Genomic DNA, 18,673 nt, shown 5'->3' with positions numbered 1-18,673 from the left:
TTTTTTTTTTTTAAAAATGCCTTTCGGTCATCCCAAATTTTGATATTTTTTTAAAGTTTTTTTTAATTTTTCCATTAGTAGGGCAGTGCCTTAAAGTTTGGGGGACTTCCCTACTAATGAAAAAAATAATAATCAAAATTTGGGTTGATCAAAGGGCATTTTTGAAAAAAATAAAAAAAATGGGTTGACTGACCTGTTTTGTAATTTTATATATAAATGAAGCATTTCGTATTTACCAAAAATTTAAGCTCTGTAAGTAAATCACTCTTAATTAAGGTAATGAAATAGTTCAATGAGAGAGTAGCCTAACAAAATCCACCAGCCCACACACACACAACTCAAAAAAAAATCAATGAGGATTACGAGTCACCTAAGGTTTTCATTAGGAAGAAAAAAATAATACATCATACTGTGGATAAGATCATAAAAAGGGGCTGGATTATTCAAATGTTTGCGTTCTTTGTAAGAAAAATGATGAGAACGGATATCATCTTTTTCTTCATTGTCGTTTCTCTTCTCACATCTAGATATGGGTTTTTCAAAAAATTAGACATATTATAGTGGTACCGAGTAGTCATATGAATATTTTGGGTAGAATGGAATTGGATTCTCTACCAATGGTACGCAAGATGATTTGGGAGATGGTAAGAGTTGTTGTTCTTTGGGAGATTTGTATGGAGCGCAATAAGAGGATCTTTGATAACAAAGCTATGGAGGTGGAATTGGTTAAAAATAAGATTCTCCATTCAGGTTGGAGTTGGTTCTCCATGAAAAATGAAGGGTTAATAGTAGCCAGAGCGGATGTTGAGATTAATTTGCATAATTTGATACTTCAAAAAATAATGAAAGTAAGACCAAAAGGTAGGTGGAGTTACCTATGCTATGGAGTAACAACCTTAACTTCGATGGAAGCTCATTAGGAAACCCAGGCCTATCTAGAGATGGAGGAATTTTGCCAGATGCATTTGGAGATGTGATTTTTTGTTTTGCTGGTCCTTGTGGGGAGGTAACGGCTAATGAAGCGAAGTTGGCTGCGTTAGAGTGTGGAGTTCAGATTGTGAGTAAGTAAATGTCAAAATGCCATGTCTTGTTGAAGGGAACACTCTGAACGTGATAAATTGGTGCAATAAGATATCCAGACCGCCATGGAGCTTGAGGCGGAAATGGTTAAATGTTATGGATATATGCAAGGGTCTCCAAATATCATTTCAACATTGTATAGAGAGGCTAATGACATTGCCGATGGATTGGCAAAACAAGATGTGTCTATACAGAATTTGTTTATTTCAGATGTTTTTCCTTTCTGATTGGGTGTAACAAATAATACAACATTGTTAAAAAAAAAATGCAATAATTGTATTTTAAAAAAAAAATGCAATAATTGTATTTTAGTAACATTGTTAAAAAAAAAAAAAAAAACGAATAATACAATAATTCAAAGAAAGAGCCCCTTGGTAAGAAGTATAAGCTACGTCTATTGAGAGAATAATCAGGTGGTCTAAGATGCAAAAAACATTATTAGGCCCCGAATTTGGTCAATAAGACAGCAACTTGGTTTGCTTCTTTAGATATATTTTCCTCAATTTTAACTTATCTATGTCTTTGAGCCTAAAGATGAAAAATATTGCTTGGAAGAAAAAGACTACTATTTTTCCTATACCTGAATAATTTTTATTCCTATCTTGCATGCCAAAGCCAAGAGAGGAAGAGAAACTGAAAGAGAGATTTACCCCAATAAAAATGGAAATCATGCCAAGAGAAGAGAAGAGAAGAACCCATCGGTCATCCTACACAGAGACAAGGGAGAGAAAGGAAGAGGAGAGAGAAACTGGGCGAACGCAAGAAGCCATACTTCTTCGCTCTTCTATCCATAACCGGATGAAGTGCGAGCAAGAAAGGATAAAAGCGCAGGTGCTTGCTTAGAGAGAGAGAGAGAGCCCAGTATTTGACTCGGAGATTGAGATGTACCATAGAGAGAGAAAAAAGCTCAGGCGGTTGCTCACGAAGAGAGAGAGAGACTCGAAGATTGAGATAAAGAAAACCCATATCCCTTGCTTCCCGACCTCAAAGTTGCCTGGCACAGCACAAGTAGCAGCTCAGCTGCCACCTCCCCAATTCTGTCTCCCATTACATTTCCCGTCCCGTCAAAGGGCGTGACCACCGCCTCTTCTATAGCGCCCCTCACCCTGCAAATTCTCAATTTTTTCCTCCTTTTTTTTTGCCCCAAACCCCAAATATCTAGGGTTTCCTCCTTTGAGACGAGAGTTTCGGTTTCAGAATCTACAGTTCCTGTTTCATTTTCATTTCTTTCTTCTTTCCTGTTTCATTTTCATTTCTTTCTTCTTCTTCTTTTGATATGAAAGAGAGAGAGTTATTTCTTCTCTTTTTTTATTATGGTTATTGATTTCAGTTGATGTATTGTATAGAGAGAGGGAGTGAGACATGTGAACATTAAGAATTAAAGCGGATTTTGCTTCTCTTTCTTGGGCCTATTTTTATTTTAGAGTGAGGGAGTAATTTGCAGTTGGAGAGAATGAAATTAGGAGTTAAAAGAGAGGTAGTAATTTGCAGTCAGAGAGAAAATGAATCAGGAGTTAATGAGAGAGTGAACTCGGAGTTTTGTTCGGGTGAAGAAAAGCCATCTACCAGCGTATATGAGAGCCAATCGCGAAATCGTGACCGTCAGTGTGAACAGTGAGACATGGAGGGAGCGATGGAATGAGAGATCATTCCCCGAAAGCAAAGGATCCAAGGATGAGAGATCATTCTCTCTCTTTAAGAAAAACCTCAAACAAAGCCTATGTTATTTTAATTTTTATTGAGGTTAAAAATTCATCAAAAAAAGGAATTTACGGGGTTGCAAGATAAAAAAAAAGAATCAATGAATATTACGTAACCACCACCACTAAATTATGGATAAGAACATGGTAGTGCCAAGGAACATTGGTCTTTATAACTCACCAATAACATGATGGTTTCTTCGTCACTATTTCAATATCATTAATCCTCATATACGTATAAGCAGTTTTATATATCGGTTTGCCTAAAAAGTTTAACAAAATCCATTCTTTAAGCCAAAACTTGCTAAAACCAACCGAAATCTACCAACACATACGATAAATAATAAAAAGTTATTTTTGTGCTGTGTGATATGATTTATATATATCTCATACCGGGTTGAGGTCGACCCAACCCAACACGAAAGGGGTCCAAGTCAGACACGAACCCAGACCCGGGACAGGTCCAAGTCATTTGGACCCAAACCAACCCATTGAATCCAAAACTTGGACCCGGTTCGGATCAACCTATTGCCACAGAGACTAATGAAAACCTCAGTCTTTAAACTAGGGTTAGTTTCAATCTTCCTATGTTAGGTGGCCAAAAAAAAATCGCACAAACAACCTTCAGGTAGCTAGGATCCATCCAAAAATCAACTCCCTAACTAATTAAGCCCGGGCTCTTTTCCGAAAATCGACTTGATTATTATTCCTGACTAGCCACACCTCTCCAGGCAAGTTTATTCCCATAAAAATACTCCTCCACGCATGGAGACCCACCTAAATGGGAATGATAAAAGATAGACGTAACTCCTTCCAAGACCAAAAATCTCTCCCACTAACTCATGATATCATGACACTTCCATAACAAAAGAGGAAGGCTAATGTATTTAGATGGCAGGGAACATTTTCCAAATTAAAAATGGACTTGATACATGTCTTAACTGAAGGTTTAGTCCCAAATTATGTTTTTGCCTGTTGCATTGCAGAATAGGCCAGCAAATTGGCAGAGGAAGGGGAAGGCTAAAAAAAAATGACATAATTCAAATGATTGACTCAAAAATTACCCCAAGAGGAGAAGGCCCCATAGATTATCAGACTTAATTGCATCATCAAATAGACAGTTCATTAAGGATAAGAATATATCATCATCATCATCATTGTCATAACCTTTTCCTAATTAATTGGGGTCAGCTAGGGATAAGTATATGTATGGAAATAAAAAGTCCCCTTGCCGAAAGCCCATAGGTCCCTCGAGAAAACCATGAGGAGATCCATTATAAAGGATAGAGAAGCTGATCTAGAGATACGACAGTGAATTCCAATGCACAAATTCATCCGGGTGACTTAAAGAAGATATTCTTTGCAGAAAAAAACATCCCAATTTGCCCAATCACAAGTTTTTTACGACATCCATCCTAAAAATGGATGTTGGTGAGTCAGTAGGCTCTTGCACCCGTTGACTCATGAAGAACTTTTCCTTATTCAATATTATTCAAGTTCCCTTCTTCATATATTTATTTATTTATTTATTTATTTTTGACAATATTCAATTATTTTATTACTTACTCAAAAAAAAATAGATTACGATATACAGACTCTCCTCTCTGTGCAATGCATCTGCGAAATCATTCCCTTCCCTATAGATATGTTAAAATGAAACACCCAAGCTATCTGCGATATCCATAATTTGCGACCAAAAATGGTGAAGCTGCCGTGGAACCCTCTGCTCTTTCTTGCACCAAAGAATAGTATTTAGAGAATCCTCTTCCACCATACACAACTGCCCACTCAATCTATCTCTAACCAACTCCAATAGCGAAGCCATCTCAGCATGATTAGCCAAAGCTACACCACATGGACCTGCATATGCAAAGATAACGCACACCATTCAAGCTTGGATCGCCAAAAGAATAACCATCAAAATTCAGTTTATAAGCCTTGTGGTGGAGGAGACCAAAAGGATCTAGGCCGACACTTCACTTTTCGCAATTTAAAACAATTAGAGAGATTCATCCTAACATCAATTTCCGACACACCCCACCCCTCCCTTCTTCATCCTTTTAGAGCACTTTTTCTTGGACAAAAAGTGAACTGGTCGTGGATATAGTGCATCGTGTCATATTTACGCCATTGTAAGATTACTTTATCGATGATCTCGTTGTTCATCGCTGAAGTTTTGAGACAAACGTAAATATAGGTGCTTTAAAAGCCCTTTTATCTCCAAGAATCTTCAATGACATTAATAAAAAAACTAATCTTATTCCAAAAATACAGAAAACATGAAGTATACGGTTTCTATAGGGCTTGGCCAGGGCTTTATGGATACAAAGTAATGCCTCAGCTCGAATCCTTGCGGGAAGAACTTTGGGTAATGATGGCTCTAAAATCAATTTCTAATACTAACTGTAATTTGAAGTTAAAAAAATAGATTAGATCTTACGAATCCGTGACTACTTATTTTTAAGGTGAAAGGGGTGGTCTAAATAATGTGTCATAATATACTCTTTTTTTAGGGTTTGAAATCCTAATTTTTTCTACAACCATAATAGTCAAAGCTAAGATGATCGATTTGAAAGTTGTCCAACCCCAAAACCGCAATTTTCAGTGAGTTATGAGGTAAGGCAAAGCTAAGATGGTCGATTTGAAGGTTGTCCAACCCCAAAACTACAATTTTCAGTGAGTTATGAGGTGAGGCTTTACTTATTTTGATAGGGTTGCAACCGTATCTAAACATTTTCCAACATAAAAGGTCTTGGGCTGGATGACTGAATCTTGGATGGACAAACAACTAAGGGACATGGTCTGAGGCACCCTTAGGTAAAAGTTAGCGAATGTTTTCATGGAATCAACAAACCCAACACAACATGCAGATTTTAGTTTTTGAAAATACATAATTCACAATTATGAACAATATCAAAATAGCAAAATTTGAAAAAGAACCATAGAAATGTTTTTTCAAACCCAATGAATACAGGCAATCCATTTGATGGAATGCTTAGATCTAAGCTTTAAAGGAGTTCCTTTTTTATCTCAATTGTGTTGTATGGCCTCATAGATATTAGATGAACAATTCTGAAAAATACGTAATTCATTTTAAGTTCTTAAAAACCTATATCTCAATGAAGAGTAATACATTTTGACTTATTTATGGCGCAAATTCAATTTTTTTTCTTTATGGCATTGATTGTTGGGACGAAGAAAGTACGAGTTCAAAATTTAGGATCACATAAATGCAACAAACATGGTTCTTAAAAAATCAGTTCCATTATGTTACGTGAGTTCCCTTCTATAGTTACTGGGATTAGTAGTGAGGTCAAATCCTGGATTGGGATTGAAAACACTAGATTAAGAGATAGATCCATACATTGTGTGTTAAAAGGATCGTGATCCCAATATGAACAGAGCATAATCCAAATTTGTCGCGGATGGAATGATGAAGTATATAGGAATGGGGCATCAAATAGCACACCAAAATGGGTTTTGAAATTTATCAAAATACACTTAGGGTAGAATATTAATAGTTCAAAACATAGGCATATTTTAATAAATCTCCTTGTGTATATGATGCGAGCGACCTTCCATAGTTACTAAGACCAAGAGCAAGGTCAGATCTAAGAGTGCATGAATGATCAAGTATATGGGAACGAAATCCATCCAGCTTTGAATCGAGGCTCCTATATAGCACTTAATTAGGGTATTCTTGCTCAGAAATGAAGTCTGTTGAACAATACAATTAATGCTCTTTCTGAATTCAAACTCCAACTTGATAACGAAGTCCTTCGAACAAAATAATTAATGTTTTTTTCTGATTTAAAAAATCAAAGTATCATTAAATACAAAGATCCCATTTTTATAATATTTTAAAAATTTTCTATCATTGGAGTGTGTTTCATAAGTGAAAAGAAATATTGAAGGCCCAAAAGATTCAAATTTTAGTCCTCAACATGAAAGGAGCTATGGTATTTGATAAAAATGCAATGTCCTTGTTTACCCCCATTTGGGTCCTTTCAGTTATATGTGATTCGGCATGAAACTGGTCAAATGCTCTTTAGATTCTAAAAAAAATTGAAGTGTCCCGAGTCAAAGAAATGGTCAGCCTGCAAAAATCTCTATAATAATGGATCTGGTCAATAAGATAGCATTAAGACAAAAGATCAATTGTATAGAGTTTATAGTGCTTCGAAAAAGTGAAATAAAAAAGATTTAAACCAGGACAAGGCGAAGCTTTAGCTCCGCAGCTTCTCTCCTTCATCTGCAGGTTCCATAACATTATATGGCAGCAATGTATACGTTACTGCATTCGTTTTGTGACTTACAAGTCCAAAGTTCAAGCGTAAAGCTTCAAACCCTGGTTTGCCATTGTGGGATTATTTCTCAAGTAGTAGATCTTTATACTGAAAGACAGTTTTGATTTCAGAAATTTTAGAGAAACATGCACTTACAAAGGGACAAGCGCACACGTGCACATACTGACACAGAGAGAGAGAGAGAGAGAGAGAGAGAGAGATTGCGCGCTAGGGAGTTATAAGGAAGACGGGTGGGGAAAAAGGGTAGCGGTTAGTATAAGACTCGAAATGCGTCAGTGATCTTCAGTACCAATGTAAAAGAAACTGAATTCTTCTTTAGTGGAGACATGATTCCATTTACTCAGGGGGACATGATTTGCATGACAGGAACCAGATCCCATTAACCAGGAGTACAGATCTCCAAAGATGCCCAAATTCAAAAAAGTGTGGAACATATATCCTTTGTCCTATAACTCATGATTGAGCTTTTGGAGCTGAAGTGACCACCATATTGGACGATCCTTGTAACCATGTTCCCTTTAGTACCACTTGTCACATCAGAATGATCGTTGAAGGGTTAGGCTTTCATACAACTCAAGTATATGCTGCTCAAATGTGGGATGAACCACTAGACAGAAATGTACAAGAAGGCAGGGCTGAAAGGAGAGTAATTGGATGAAATGTCTTTCTCTCACCACATTCAATAAGTTCTCAAATCAAACATTCAATAAGTTCTCAAATCAATATAACATGTTTGAGCCCTTTCAAAATAGATCTAGAGATTCTTACTTTGAATCCTCAAACGATAGAAATAGCGATTGAACTACTAGATATACTCCAACTTCAAGATGTTTGAACCCAGTCCAATTAGAGGGTAAACTAGATCTAAAGATTCTTATGCTGGGTCCAAGAAAGGTGAGAGAAACCAGGTCCAGGGTCCCTCCATAGTAGATGCACCTAAGCTATCATCAAATCCACTGGCACTCTAAAACAAATGTAGACGTGTTCCTGTTGAGCCATACATCATCAGACATCACGAAGTACAAAAGATGAGATTGAGGGAAGGCTAATTCAAGGGCTGTGTCTTAAAAATTGGACAGTGGGGTTAAATGAGTACCCCACTGGCTCTGATTCAGATAGGTTGACTAGCCAAAACTTCAAAAGAAAATGAAAATTTTAAAATGTTGATCATTAAAAATTTTTAAAGGAGGTTTAAGATTCTCAAATCAACCCAAAAACAATGTTGTCATGACATTACACATAAAAAAGTGACTTTTAGTGTGAACCAATCTGAGCCACGATTCTGTGGGGAACTCGGACCAGCCCCCACTAGTTATGAGCCAGCCCTTTTAAAACACTGTTCAAGGGTGAACACATAGCAAGTCAAACATAAGAAATGTGTAGGGACTACATATGAGAGACATGTTTGAATGGCCTTGTAAGGGAAGAAAAAAAGGGAATGGCCTTCTTGATATCTATATTTTAATCTCTTTTGGGTTCATAAACAATTCGCAGTTATCCAATATATGTGATGATGTCAGAAAACTATACCAAAGTCGTTCTCACGTAAGGAAAATTGTTTCATGCAAGCTGGACCGCATTTCTACATATGCAGTCCAGAAGTATAAAGTATCCATCTTATGTGGTCCATCTAAAAACAATTGAAACTAACTGTCCAAATGTTTTCTTAGAATTATTTTAATATTTATTTATTTTTTCATATTCATGATCTCTATGTTGGAGAACACATATCCTTATAAATTAAGTCCAAAAATCCATCTCAAAAATAGATTTATTAATGGGACCGCATTTCTACATGTGCGGGCTTGGCCTGCATGCTAACCGCATCCCTCACGTAATAATTTTGCATTGGCTAAATATAAAGCTGTGTGTGTTTACACCACAAGAATCATGATCCACAGCAGCTATTCAAAAGCATAATATAATATTGAGAAGATACTAAAGCATAATATTAGGATCTGAGACTCGGATTCATGGATATTGGAATTATCGATAGTTCCATAATTCTTCCCAACCACAGATTAAGATGATTTACAAAGCCTCAACTACTGAGCACTCATAAGATACTAAGTTATGGGTGTTCTCAAAGAAAAACTTTCCCTTGAACATATCACCTGCAAAAAGGTCCGAAAGAGAGAAATGAACTCATCCTTCCATTTTTGGCTAGAAAGAATATGCCAAAAACATGGTTCTAGATTTAGGATACAATTGGGAAAATGTGTCGGTCGTCAATGCACATTGTTAGACTTTTACAAACAGGTGGGTATTGAAAACACATCTCCCACCCTGTGCTTTACAATACAAAAGAAAATACCCAATAAGGTCTTTTCATTTGTATCGTACGATTTAAAATGGATCTCTGGGTTAATAGAGTAACCAAGCAGTCGGAAAACCAAGCCTTACCTTTAAGAAAATGAGGATACCAAACCTTATCATCCATCCACATTTTATCTGCAAATCAGTTTAATAGAACGATATTAATATCGGAAGATAAACTTGATAAAAGAACTAATAGGTTGTGGAACTATCTGTAGCAATTTGCTAGAACTAATATTTCTTTCACTTCAACCTATTTTTTCAGTAAAGATCACAGATTCCCAAGGAAGTAAAACATGCACTTACTCAGGCAAAAACCTGCCTAGTAGTATTTTTTAAAAAAATCACTTCTTAAAATTGCATGTAAAAAATCTTTTAAAAAAAGGAAAAAAAAAAAAAAAGAGTTGAAATCTCACCCTAAAATCCCAAGAATGAACACACTGTCCACTTTGGATGGTTAGATCAACCTGTTTAAGGTGTCAAATCTTTTCTTATTGTCATTATTTTTAAATTTTTATTTATTCAAGGTGAATCTCAAAACTTCAAATCAAGCGCATCCCTCTAAGCAGGAGTTTCGCCTCAAGGACCAAGTGCACATTGTGCTCCCACAGGAACCCATGTTTTTTAGTCCAACCTATTGATCGTTACAAGTGAGTGTAGTGGATCTCATATCAGGATATCTTCCTTTGAGTTGCTTTTTCCCTAATCTATATAGATAATTCAAAATTTTTATTACTAATTGTTGTGAACTTCCCTTTCCTGAATTATGGTTAATTATTGGAAATCCTCTACTTTTTATGGGCTCTTTGTATGCAACTTCCAATGAATGATTCCTAAATAAGTACAGTTATTTGCAAAATCATCCAGACATCTACTTCTCTTAGTCATGTTGTTTAAAGGAAGTGCATTATTGACTTCAAAGCACAGGGTCTATGGGACATTGTAAATGCGTACTTGAATGGAAGAAGCCCAAAGGTGGAATAGTTTCTCTATCTAAAGTTTGACTCTGATATGTCTTCCTTTGGCTCCTCCACACAATGACACCAATTTAATCTTAGCAGTTTTCACACCATCACTTATCCTCAGTTTAGGGAAAAAAATTTCCCCCCCTTTAATTGTCCCTTGGGTTCCTCTTCCAATACATCTGTTCATTTGATTTTTTTTTTGTTTTTTTTCATCTTGGGTAGGTTAGCTAGGTTTTGAATCTTGGAGCTATAGCCCTAAGTCCTAATCATTGAGCCAAAAATGTGAAGTCAAAATAGTTCACTAGGATTCGAGTGCCTAGCTTGACGCTTGAGTGTTGACAACTGTAGCACAAGATCCCAGGTTCAAATTCAAACAGCCCACCAAACAGAAAAAAAAAAAAAAAGTTCATTTGGTTCTTAATTGCATAAACTTTCAAAACATCCGGCTTCTCATCATTACCCTTTTGGAGGACAATTATTTCATCTCTTGAGTTAGTTCATTCTATATACATTCCATTTAACCCTACAAAGGACTATAAAGGACCTGCATGGCATACATAGCTACAAACATGTCCTTGGATTACCAAACCACCACCACCACCACGACCAAACTGAACTGTAGGTCAACCTTTCCAGCTAGAAATTTATATTTTGATATGATTAACCTTTGGTGATGATAATTTCCAAATGGAGATTGAATCAAGTAAAGCAAGACTTACAAGCCCAGCTGTTAAAATGATGTTGAATGAATGGTTCATAGCAATAAACTTTGTTGGACACTCTTATCAAGGAATACTAGATTTCATGTACCATATAACACTGATGTTGTCTTTATTATAGTGGTTCGAAGGTTTCATATCGGCACACTTCTACAAGAAAATAAGAAGTTGTCATACAAAAAATCTCTCTCAAAATAGGGCAAATGATCTCACTGCTGGCTCTATAAAAGGCTCTGTGCATAGCTTCTTTGAATAGTTGGATCATACTAGGATCAACCTATTAAGGGTTTGATTCCACTATGGCATCCCATCTTGCGCTCCGAGGAAGGGAATCTCGCTCCTCTGCACCTGGAATCTTGACCATTCCTATTAGGATTTGAGGTCCTGATTTACAAAGGATCTAGATTCCCTAAACTTATAATATAGCATTGCGGGTGCTATAGTTTTGTTACTAGATCCAGATTAAGTTAGATCGAGCTCCCCCACATACAATAATTGAGATCCCTAGATTTCAGGGTGGACTGACCGCAATCTCTACTATAGGGAGCTTCTTGCTTGTCATGATCCCGCGGTCCTGGTCCCAATCTCAGATCTCATTTAATCCAGATCCTGGTAACTATGAGTTGGCTATTGTATCCAATTTCTTGCTCCTCTAGGAAATAAAAAGGAATAAACATGTAACAGCTGGTACGAGAACTTTTGGAGTCCAAGCATCCAAGTCAACCGGCACTTGCATTAGCCAATGAATTTGAGACTGGAAGACGGGAACAACATGCTGTGCCTTGGCAAAGCCATAGCATAGTGAATGATCAAATTAACTACTGATATATCTGGTCTTAGGATCATTTTGACAATGCTAATTCATGAGCTGTGCTAAGTCTTTTGCTGGATCAGATGTTCTACCTTTGTGGTTGTTAACAACTCTTGACAATGTAAGCCTTTTCTTTCCCAAGTTTGTAGAAGAGTGTACAGTTCTGTGATACACCATTTTGGATAAATCATACTTATTAATGACATATAGTCAACCTTTAAAAAGACAAAATACTTTCACCGGTTTACCCTTATATGTGGCGAGCTTCATATTTAGCTTGAGGGGTGTGTCTGCCTTTTTACTGCACATGAGATAAGTCTTCTACTCTTTTTAATAATGTATTGTGTAATGTAGACAAAAAAACAATGTCCTGTGTATAGTTGCACCGGAAACAAGCACCCACAAGTAAATGCAAAAAGGTGTCAGTGGATTCTCTTCTTAAAGGCCTTCTATGCATAAATGATCATGGAACTGGGACTCCTCTTCCCTTTTATACACCAAAACCAGACTGGGAAAGTCAAATTTTAATGAATACCGAATTAAAATTTCCATTGAGCCAACCCTAGGTTACTCTAACTTCCTTCCAAGTTCAAATAAAACCATCTAGGTTATCCATAACTTTTCTAAAATTCATCAATTATTCTGATCGAACAATTACCTACATTCAAGCATTGACTTCAGAAAATAATAAACTTCACAGGTTAACATACAAAACTTAACAAAATGAATGCAAATATGAGTATATGTCCAATTAATAGCACGAGGTTCCATGACTTCAGACTACAATCATCTACATTTAACAATTGACTTTGGAAAATAATAAATTTTACGTATTACCATACAAAATTAACAAAAGGAATGTAAATGTGAGCACATTTCCATTATTTCCATGACTTCAAACTTTTCCATTTTTATTCTTCATGGATGTCAATTCACAATTCATACAGTCTTATTAAAACATGGATGTTCTAAAAGCAACAGATTAGAATGATAAGGATTCAAACAGGTCTCAATGACACAGCACTCAGCATGTCATTTAGGTCTTTGAAGATATCCATGGCATAGTGTCATACCCATCAATACAGTCATACATGATAAACACGAGTTGAAAGACGAGCGTTAGTATGGTGTTCTCGACAGACCAGTCAAGGAGGAGATCTACAAGAATCTAACAATTGGTTATGCGCTACTTACAAAGAGTTTTGGTAGACCTGATATAGCTGCTTGCAAAAATACATGAATTCCCAAGTAGATTCATCCTAAAGATTTTAAAAAATACTGTTATGAAGAGGGGATGCCAGATGCTATGCATGAACACCTCTGGGGCTACTTATATGGGTTTTATAAGGCATTCAATTTATTCTTTGAATGTAACTACTTTAAAATGTCATTGGAAGAATATCTGACAGACATTGACACTCTGAAGTAATTCAACATAGATTTCGTGGATTTCAGAATAAGACTACCATATGGAATATCCTCATGGGCAAACCAAGTTGGTAGCATTTCTTCTGTTTCGCAGGGCTTCCCCATGTAGTCAGGAACATTGAAAACATGTACCTGCATTAAAATAAAGAGTTCATCACTAATCTTGACCAATAGTGTTGAAAATGTAGAATATACTTCCAACATGCAAAGACAAAAATTCATAAGTACTCAAAATGGTTTGTCTACCACCATATACATTCAAATGGTTATAACTAAGTTATGCTCGGGCAGTTAAGAAATTTATCTTACATTAATTTAGAGCATTTTCTATATTCTAGGCTGCCAAAGAGGATCATTATTTATATCCAGGGAAGCCTCCATCAAAGGCAGTAGAAACTGAGAGTATCATTTAACACTTCAAGCCCAAGTTCAAAATGATAAGTCCAACAATGACCTTGACAACCAACCAAAGCATCCACAACCACATCGCTACTCTGAACATAGAAATTTGAAAATAACACCTTGCTAGGTTTTTGATATCCCCCAAGAATTTTGGGCAAGTTTCACAGAAAAAACTTGTCATCATGGGCCACCAGATAACATGAAGAGCATCCTCCTCAATCATCTGGAGTCTAAACGTGGCCCTTTGGCATAAAATCCTCAAACCTCCAAACAATCATCTATATCCTTGTGTAGCATCCCAAGTACCCCCATCTCATCCTTAAAGGCACCAGCAAATTCTATTGATTTCGGATTTCCCATGAGGCTATCCCATAAATCAGTTTCATGTCCCTTGAGATATAAAATGTATGTTATGAAAGAAACTTGCAAAGTCAGTGTTAGGGACTTGTCTTTGCGATAAGGGTTCCTCATGACCATGAACTGGAATTTTCTAATGCAATCTGTTGTAAAGTTGGGGTATTTTATCTACATGCAGGGATTACCATTGTCCAAGTATATATTTCCAGGACAGAGGTCTTTGCCTAAGTTGCAGTGGAGGGAAAATATCACTATTTTCTCACAATAGTTTACTCATCATCATGTTTTTGGGCCCGTGCATTGTATGAGATCATAGTTAGAATAGGTAATGCGGGTGAGGATAACTGCAAGAGTCACGTCATGGAATAGGATGTGAGTAAGCCTGGAATATAGGCCTTGGGTAAAGTTCAGGGCTCTAACAAGTTCTCTGTAGGTAAGTGGATATGGATCTTTCACAAAAAGACAATGCACCCTAGAATCTGGGTGTTTCTTTGGAATGATGTTCCCGCTTCCAAAATTAGGATTCCTAAGAGCTTATTGGTAATTGTAGTCACCAAAGGAAGACAAGTTTTAGAAGTGGTAATCCCACACTGGAGTTATGGTGGAAACTTTGTTGAGGAAATTACATCAATAAGGAGAATCTAATAAATAGGGGAATCTGGCACCCTTATTACAAGGGTTCCAGTGTTCAAAAAGTTGCCTGCCCGACCCCCTAGGCGGCTATTTTAAAAAGAGCCTACGCGTTCTTAAGGCGGGACTAACTAGGCGCCAGAACTAGGCGATCGCCGAGGCGGTCGGGCAGCCGATTAGGCGGTCAATAAGGCGAAACTAGGTGCCCGCCTAGGCAGCACGCAGGGCTTTGGCAGAAATGTTTTTTCAGGTGGGGCAAAAAAAGACATTTTACCTCCTTAAAAGGGGGGTCATTCCTGCCCCCCAAAACAAATTTAAACAAATTTAGTGAACTTTAGAGAGAGAAATAACTTAAAAAAAACTAGATTTGAATATTTTTCGAGAGATCGAAATTTTTATCGAAATCCTCTAATGGTCACGATATTAAAGGATATTCAACCCTAATCTTAGTTTGGCTTATAGGGATTGTAAAAGAGGAGATTTGGGATCCCAAACATTTTGGTTTGGCCCGAAATTGAGTCCACTTCAAGAAGGTTTTGATCTGTGCTTCCGGCAATTTAACAATATATTACATACAAAACTTACTTATTAAATAATAAAACAGAAAATTTTATATATCATAAACTAGGGGGAGGTGTGGGGGATCCAAATTTTTTAAAAAAAAATCACTGGTTTTTTTGGGTCTGGACACCCACCTAGGCAGCCCAGTCCCCTCGCCGCCTAGGCGGCCACCTCCGCCTTGTTGAACATTGCAAGGGTCTGATATGTTATTTAGAAGCAAGTTAAAATTCAGATGGCAATATGGTTGAAGATCAACACTTAAGAGGACATGGTTCTTGGATCTTGTGGGAAATGCAGGTCTTTCTTCTCGATCTCCAATCTCTTCCCTTTCATTTTATGTCTCCCTTGCAGATCCCTTTCATCAGAAGAAAATAAATGACTAAGCCACCTATGACATATTAAAATCTAAGTGGGCTTTCAAACTGGATTTCTCACTCATCCATTTTTATATTCCACCAATCTTGAAAGTTAACTTCTAATCTCTATCTAACCTAACCCTGAATAACTCCTATGAATTCCTTAAAATGAGTTCCTTTCTAGTTGGATCACTTCTATCCTTATCATTGAATTACAAGTTAATGATCTTTATCTTGCCAAGAACATCCAGAATACGCGCCATGCTAATTGCGACACAACGGGATACTTATTTTGGCCTGTTATTCATAACAAAACATCTAGAAATTCTAGAAAACGGCATACTAACATGTTCCAAATATTAATCAGTTACCAACTCTATAGCTCAAAACAGCACGGATAGCAAAACCATCATCGTTTAAGTAATCAGATGCATAAACCATATCAATCTACACCAAATCCCAATGGTTCACTAGAGAATTTCTATTATCCACAAGCATCAGAAAACAACGAGAGATAGATTGGTATTTCTACCAACCATATACTAAAATAACTACAAACCTCCCAAGGGCAAGGCCTGTCATCAAAAAAAAACATCAGGACTCCATGCTTCTTCATACCCACTGGAGAGATACAAGCCTCTTCTTCAAGCTGCAAGAACCAATGTTAAATGACTCTGCTACGAATAACTGAGCAAACACTTTCTCTAAAAAAAAGACTGCTTTCAAATTACCAAGCAGCAGTTAAGGGACAGATAGTACAAAAAAATCATTTCTTAACCAATTCGGCCACTAATTTTGAAGACTAATGCTGAGAAAAAACATTGGTGGGCAAGTTGTCAATATGCTAAAATCCAACTTACAGGTTTCTTGTCATTGTACATCACGATGGAGAGCTAGTAATAGTAGCTATTAATGAGGACAGATACTGGAATTCATGCTATTTTTTGATCCTCTGTTTATTTTCTAATGAATTAGACACCCACAAGAAGATAAATCCCAGAGAGACTGGATGAAGTAATTAATTGGAAAATGGAAACATTAGCGTGATCTATAGTGGTGTTTACTTAAACTAGCTCTAGATCGATTAAGAAGAAGCCCAACAAATTCGAGAAACGAAAAAAAGAAGCCCAAGAAGATCAGATATAGTTAAGCAGTGCACTTTGAATTTTAATTAGAAGAAGGGGGGTATCACCTCTCTAGCAGCCGCTTCATCGATGGATTCCCCTTCCTCAAGTTTCCCACCAAATCCATTGAAATAGCCCTCTCCAAAACTGCCACCAAGGGGGGAAATCAGGGTGAAATTTGTACATTACAAAGAGCCAGGTGTGAGAGAGAGAGAAGAGAGAGAGACCCTCGTTTCTTGAGACCCAAGAGGACCCTTCCGCCAGTGTTGACAATTGCGAGGGTGAAGAGCTTCGGGGAGGCGGAGATGTTGAACGTGCTGTTGCTCCTCTTCAACTCTCCCGCCATTACTCCACTCACCAAAAGAATTAATCAAGAGAGACACAGAAATGACGGTGTGGTATTTTTTAAATATAATTTGATCATGAATATGAAAAAAAAAGGGAAAATACAACAACAAAAAAAACCAAATGGATTTTTTTACGCACTTTACCCTACCCATACTAGCAACTTCCCATAAAAAAAAAAAAGTTAATTTTTTTTTTATTTATAAAAATACCTTTCCCTCACTTTAACAAATCATTTTTGGATCCTAATGAAAGGAAACACCGAACTGCACTTGTACAATACCGGACTGTTCACTTCAAAACGTACTTCAAAACGTGGGAATGCTACGTCAAAACGCCGAACCGCTACTTCAAAACGTCGAACTGCCCCTTCAAAATGTCACACCGCCATATCAAAAAGCTGGATTGTCCCTCCAAGATGCAAGACCGCCCATTTTAGCAAAAAATAATAGCCCAGACCGCTACCATGAAACGCTAGACTGCCACTATGAAACGACGGACTGCCACCATGAAACTCCGGACCGGCCATTCTAATAAAAATAATAAACGCTAGACCGGCCATTCTAATAAAAATAATAAATGCCCGACTGCCCTCTCCCACTAAAATAATTTGTTAGATGAAGAAATGGTATTTTCATCCAAAAAAATAAACTTTTCTATGAGGGCATTTGCTAGGAAAAATTGAGTAGGTAAAGTGAGATAAAAAGTCCATTTAGGGAGATTTTTACAATTTTTCCAAAAAAAAAAAAAAATGAGAACTAGAAATAATAATTATATTAACAAAAAATTTGGGCCTTAGTTACACTTGTTTTTAGATGGCCACCTATTTGCATTCATCTTTAAGATGGATGCTTTACCCCTCTGGACCACATATTGTAGAAATGATTTTCAGCCCGTATGAAATAATTTTTTAATAAATAAAATAAAATAAAAGAGAGATGAGGTTTATATCAGGTCTCAACGTTACACTATTGAAGAAATGGTGCAGTTGGCATACGGATGCATCCGTAGCAGTAGAAGTAAGGTGCACCTTCAAATTTTATCATGGTATATAATTTTCATATAAAATGTTCTTAGGGTTATCTCAAAATCTATTTTTATATCTAATTATAAAATTTTAAATTTTAAAAATGGTTAACATCAAGTAGATATATAAACATGAAAATCTTGAAAATGGACGGTGTAGATAATAAATGCACTATTTCTGAGACTTAAAATCTTTTTATTTTTCATGGTCAAAGGGTTTTTCAACGTTAAAAATAACTTTTCTAATGGATTTTTGAGATGGATCCGTAGTTCTACATTATAAGGTTGCATCCTTATATAAACTTTTTTCTTGAAGTAAAGTGCATCTCAAAACTATGCTGAAAATGCAATTTTGGTGCCGTAGGGCTTTGCAATATGAAAAATCTATTGTTGCCTCCCAATTATAAAAATAAAAGCTCTTGAAAATCTTAAAAATAGGCCGTCTAGATAATTTTTTGGAAGACGAACCATTTTTAGGATTAAAAAACCCTCTTTGTCATATCTATGAATCTCAAAGTCGAGATGACCAATTTGAAGGTTTTCCAA

General features: G+C 36.6%; 1 protein-coding gene across 6 annotated transcripts; it reads right to left on the bottom strand.

Moving 5' to 3' along the window:
* Nucleotides 1-7,719: 7,719 nt before the first annotated feature.
* Nucleotides 7,720-17,181, bottom strand: LOC18444160 (uncharacterized). Of its 6 annotated transcripts, XR_016060021.1 has the most exons (7): nt 16,984-17,180; nt 16,825-16,903; nt 16,192-16,281; nt 13,365-13,458; nt 13,093-13,157; nt 9,491-9,538; nt 8,993-9,201 (listed from the first exon to the last, which is right to left on the bottom strand). XR_016060021.1 is itself a non-coding variant. In XM_088872942.1 (6 exons), the coding sequence occupies exons 1-6, from the start codon at nt 17,100-17,102 to the stop codon at nt 8,052-8,054; spliced, it is 453 nt and encodes a 150-aa protein (XP_088729068.1). In that variant the 5' UTR covers nt 17,103-17,180; the 3' UTR covers nt 7,720-8,051. The 6 variants fall into 6 exon arrangements, 4 of the variants coding, with proteins under 4 accessions (XP_088729068.1, XP_088729069.1, XP_011627047.1 ...); XM_088872942.1 differs by lacking the exons at nt 8,993-9,201; nt 13,093-13,157 and adding an exon at nt 7,720-8,074; XR_016060022.1 differs by lacking the exon at nt 16,192-16,281 and having other exon boundaries at nt 16,984-17,154.
* Between the last annotated feature and the right edge of the window lie 1,492 nt (nt 17,182-18,673).

Source organism: Amborella trichopoda, chromosome 7 (genome assembly GCF_054954075.1).
Source record: "Amborella trichopoda isolate Santa Cruz 75 chromosome 7, AtrichopodaSantaCruz75HAP2 v2.0, whole genome shotgun sequence".
NCBI lineage: Eukaryota > Viridiplantae > Streptophyta > Magnoliopsida > Amborellales > Amborellaceae > Amborella > Amborella trichopoda.
The sequence above is the reverse complement of the archived record's forward strand: the minus strand, read 5'-3'. Positions and strand labels throughout refer to the sequence as shown.

Coding starts and splice junctions, on each gene's coding strand:
- LOC18444160 (XM_011628745.3), bottom strand. CDS start 17,102: ATGGCGGGAGAGTTGAAGAGGAGCAACAGCACGTTCAACATCTCCGCC. Junction 16,904..16,983: donor TTGGGTCTCAAGAAACGAGG/GTCTCTCTCTCT, acceptor CCTTGGTGGCAG/TTTTGGAGAGGGCTATTTCA. Junction 13,459..16,191: donor ACAGGCCTTGCCCTTGGGAG/GTTTGTAGTTAT, acceptor ATTTTAATGCAG/GTACATGTTTTCAATGTTCC.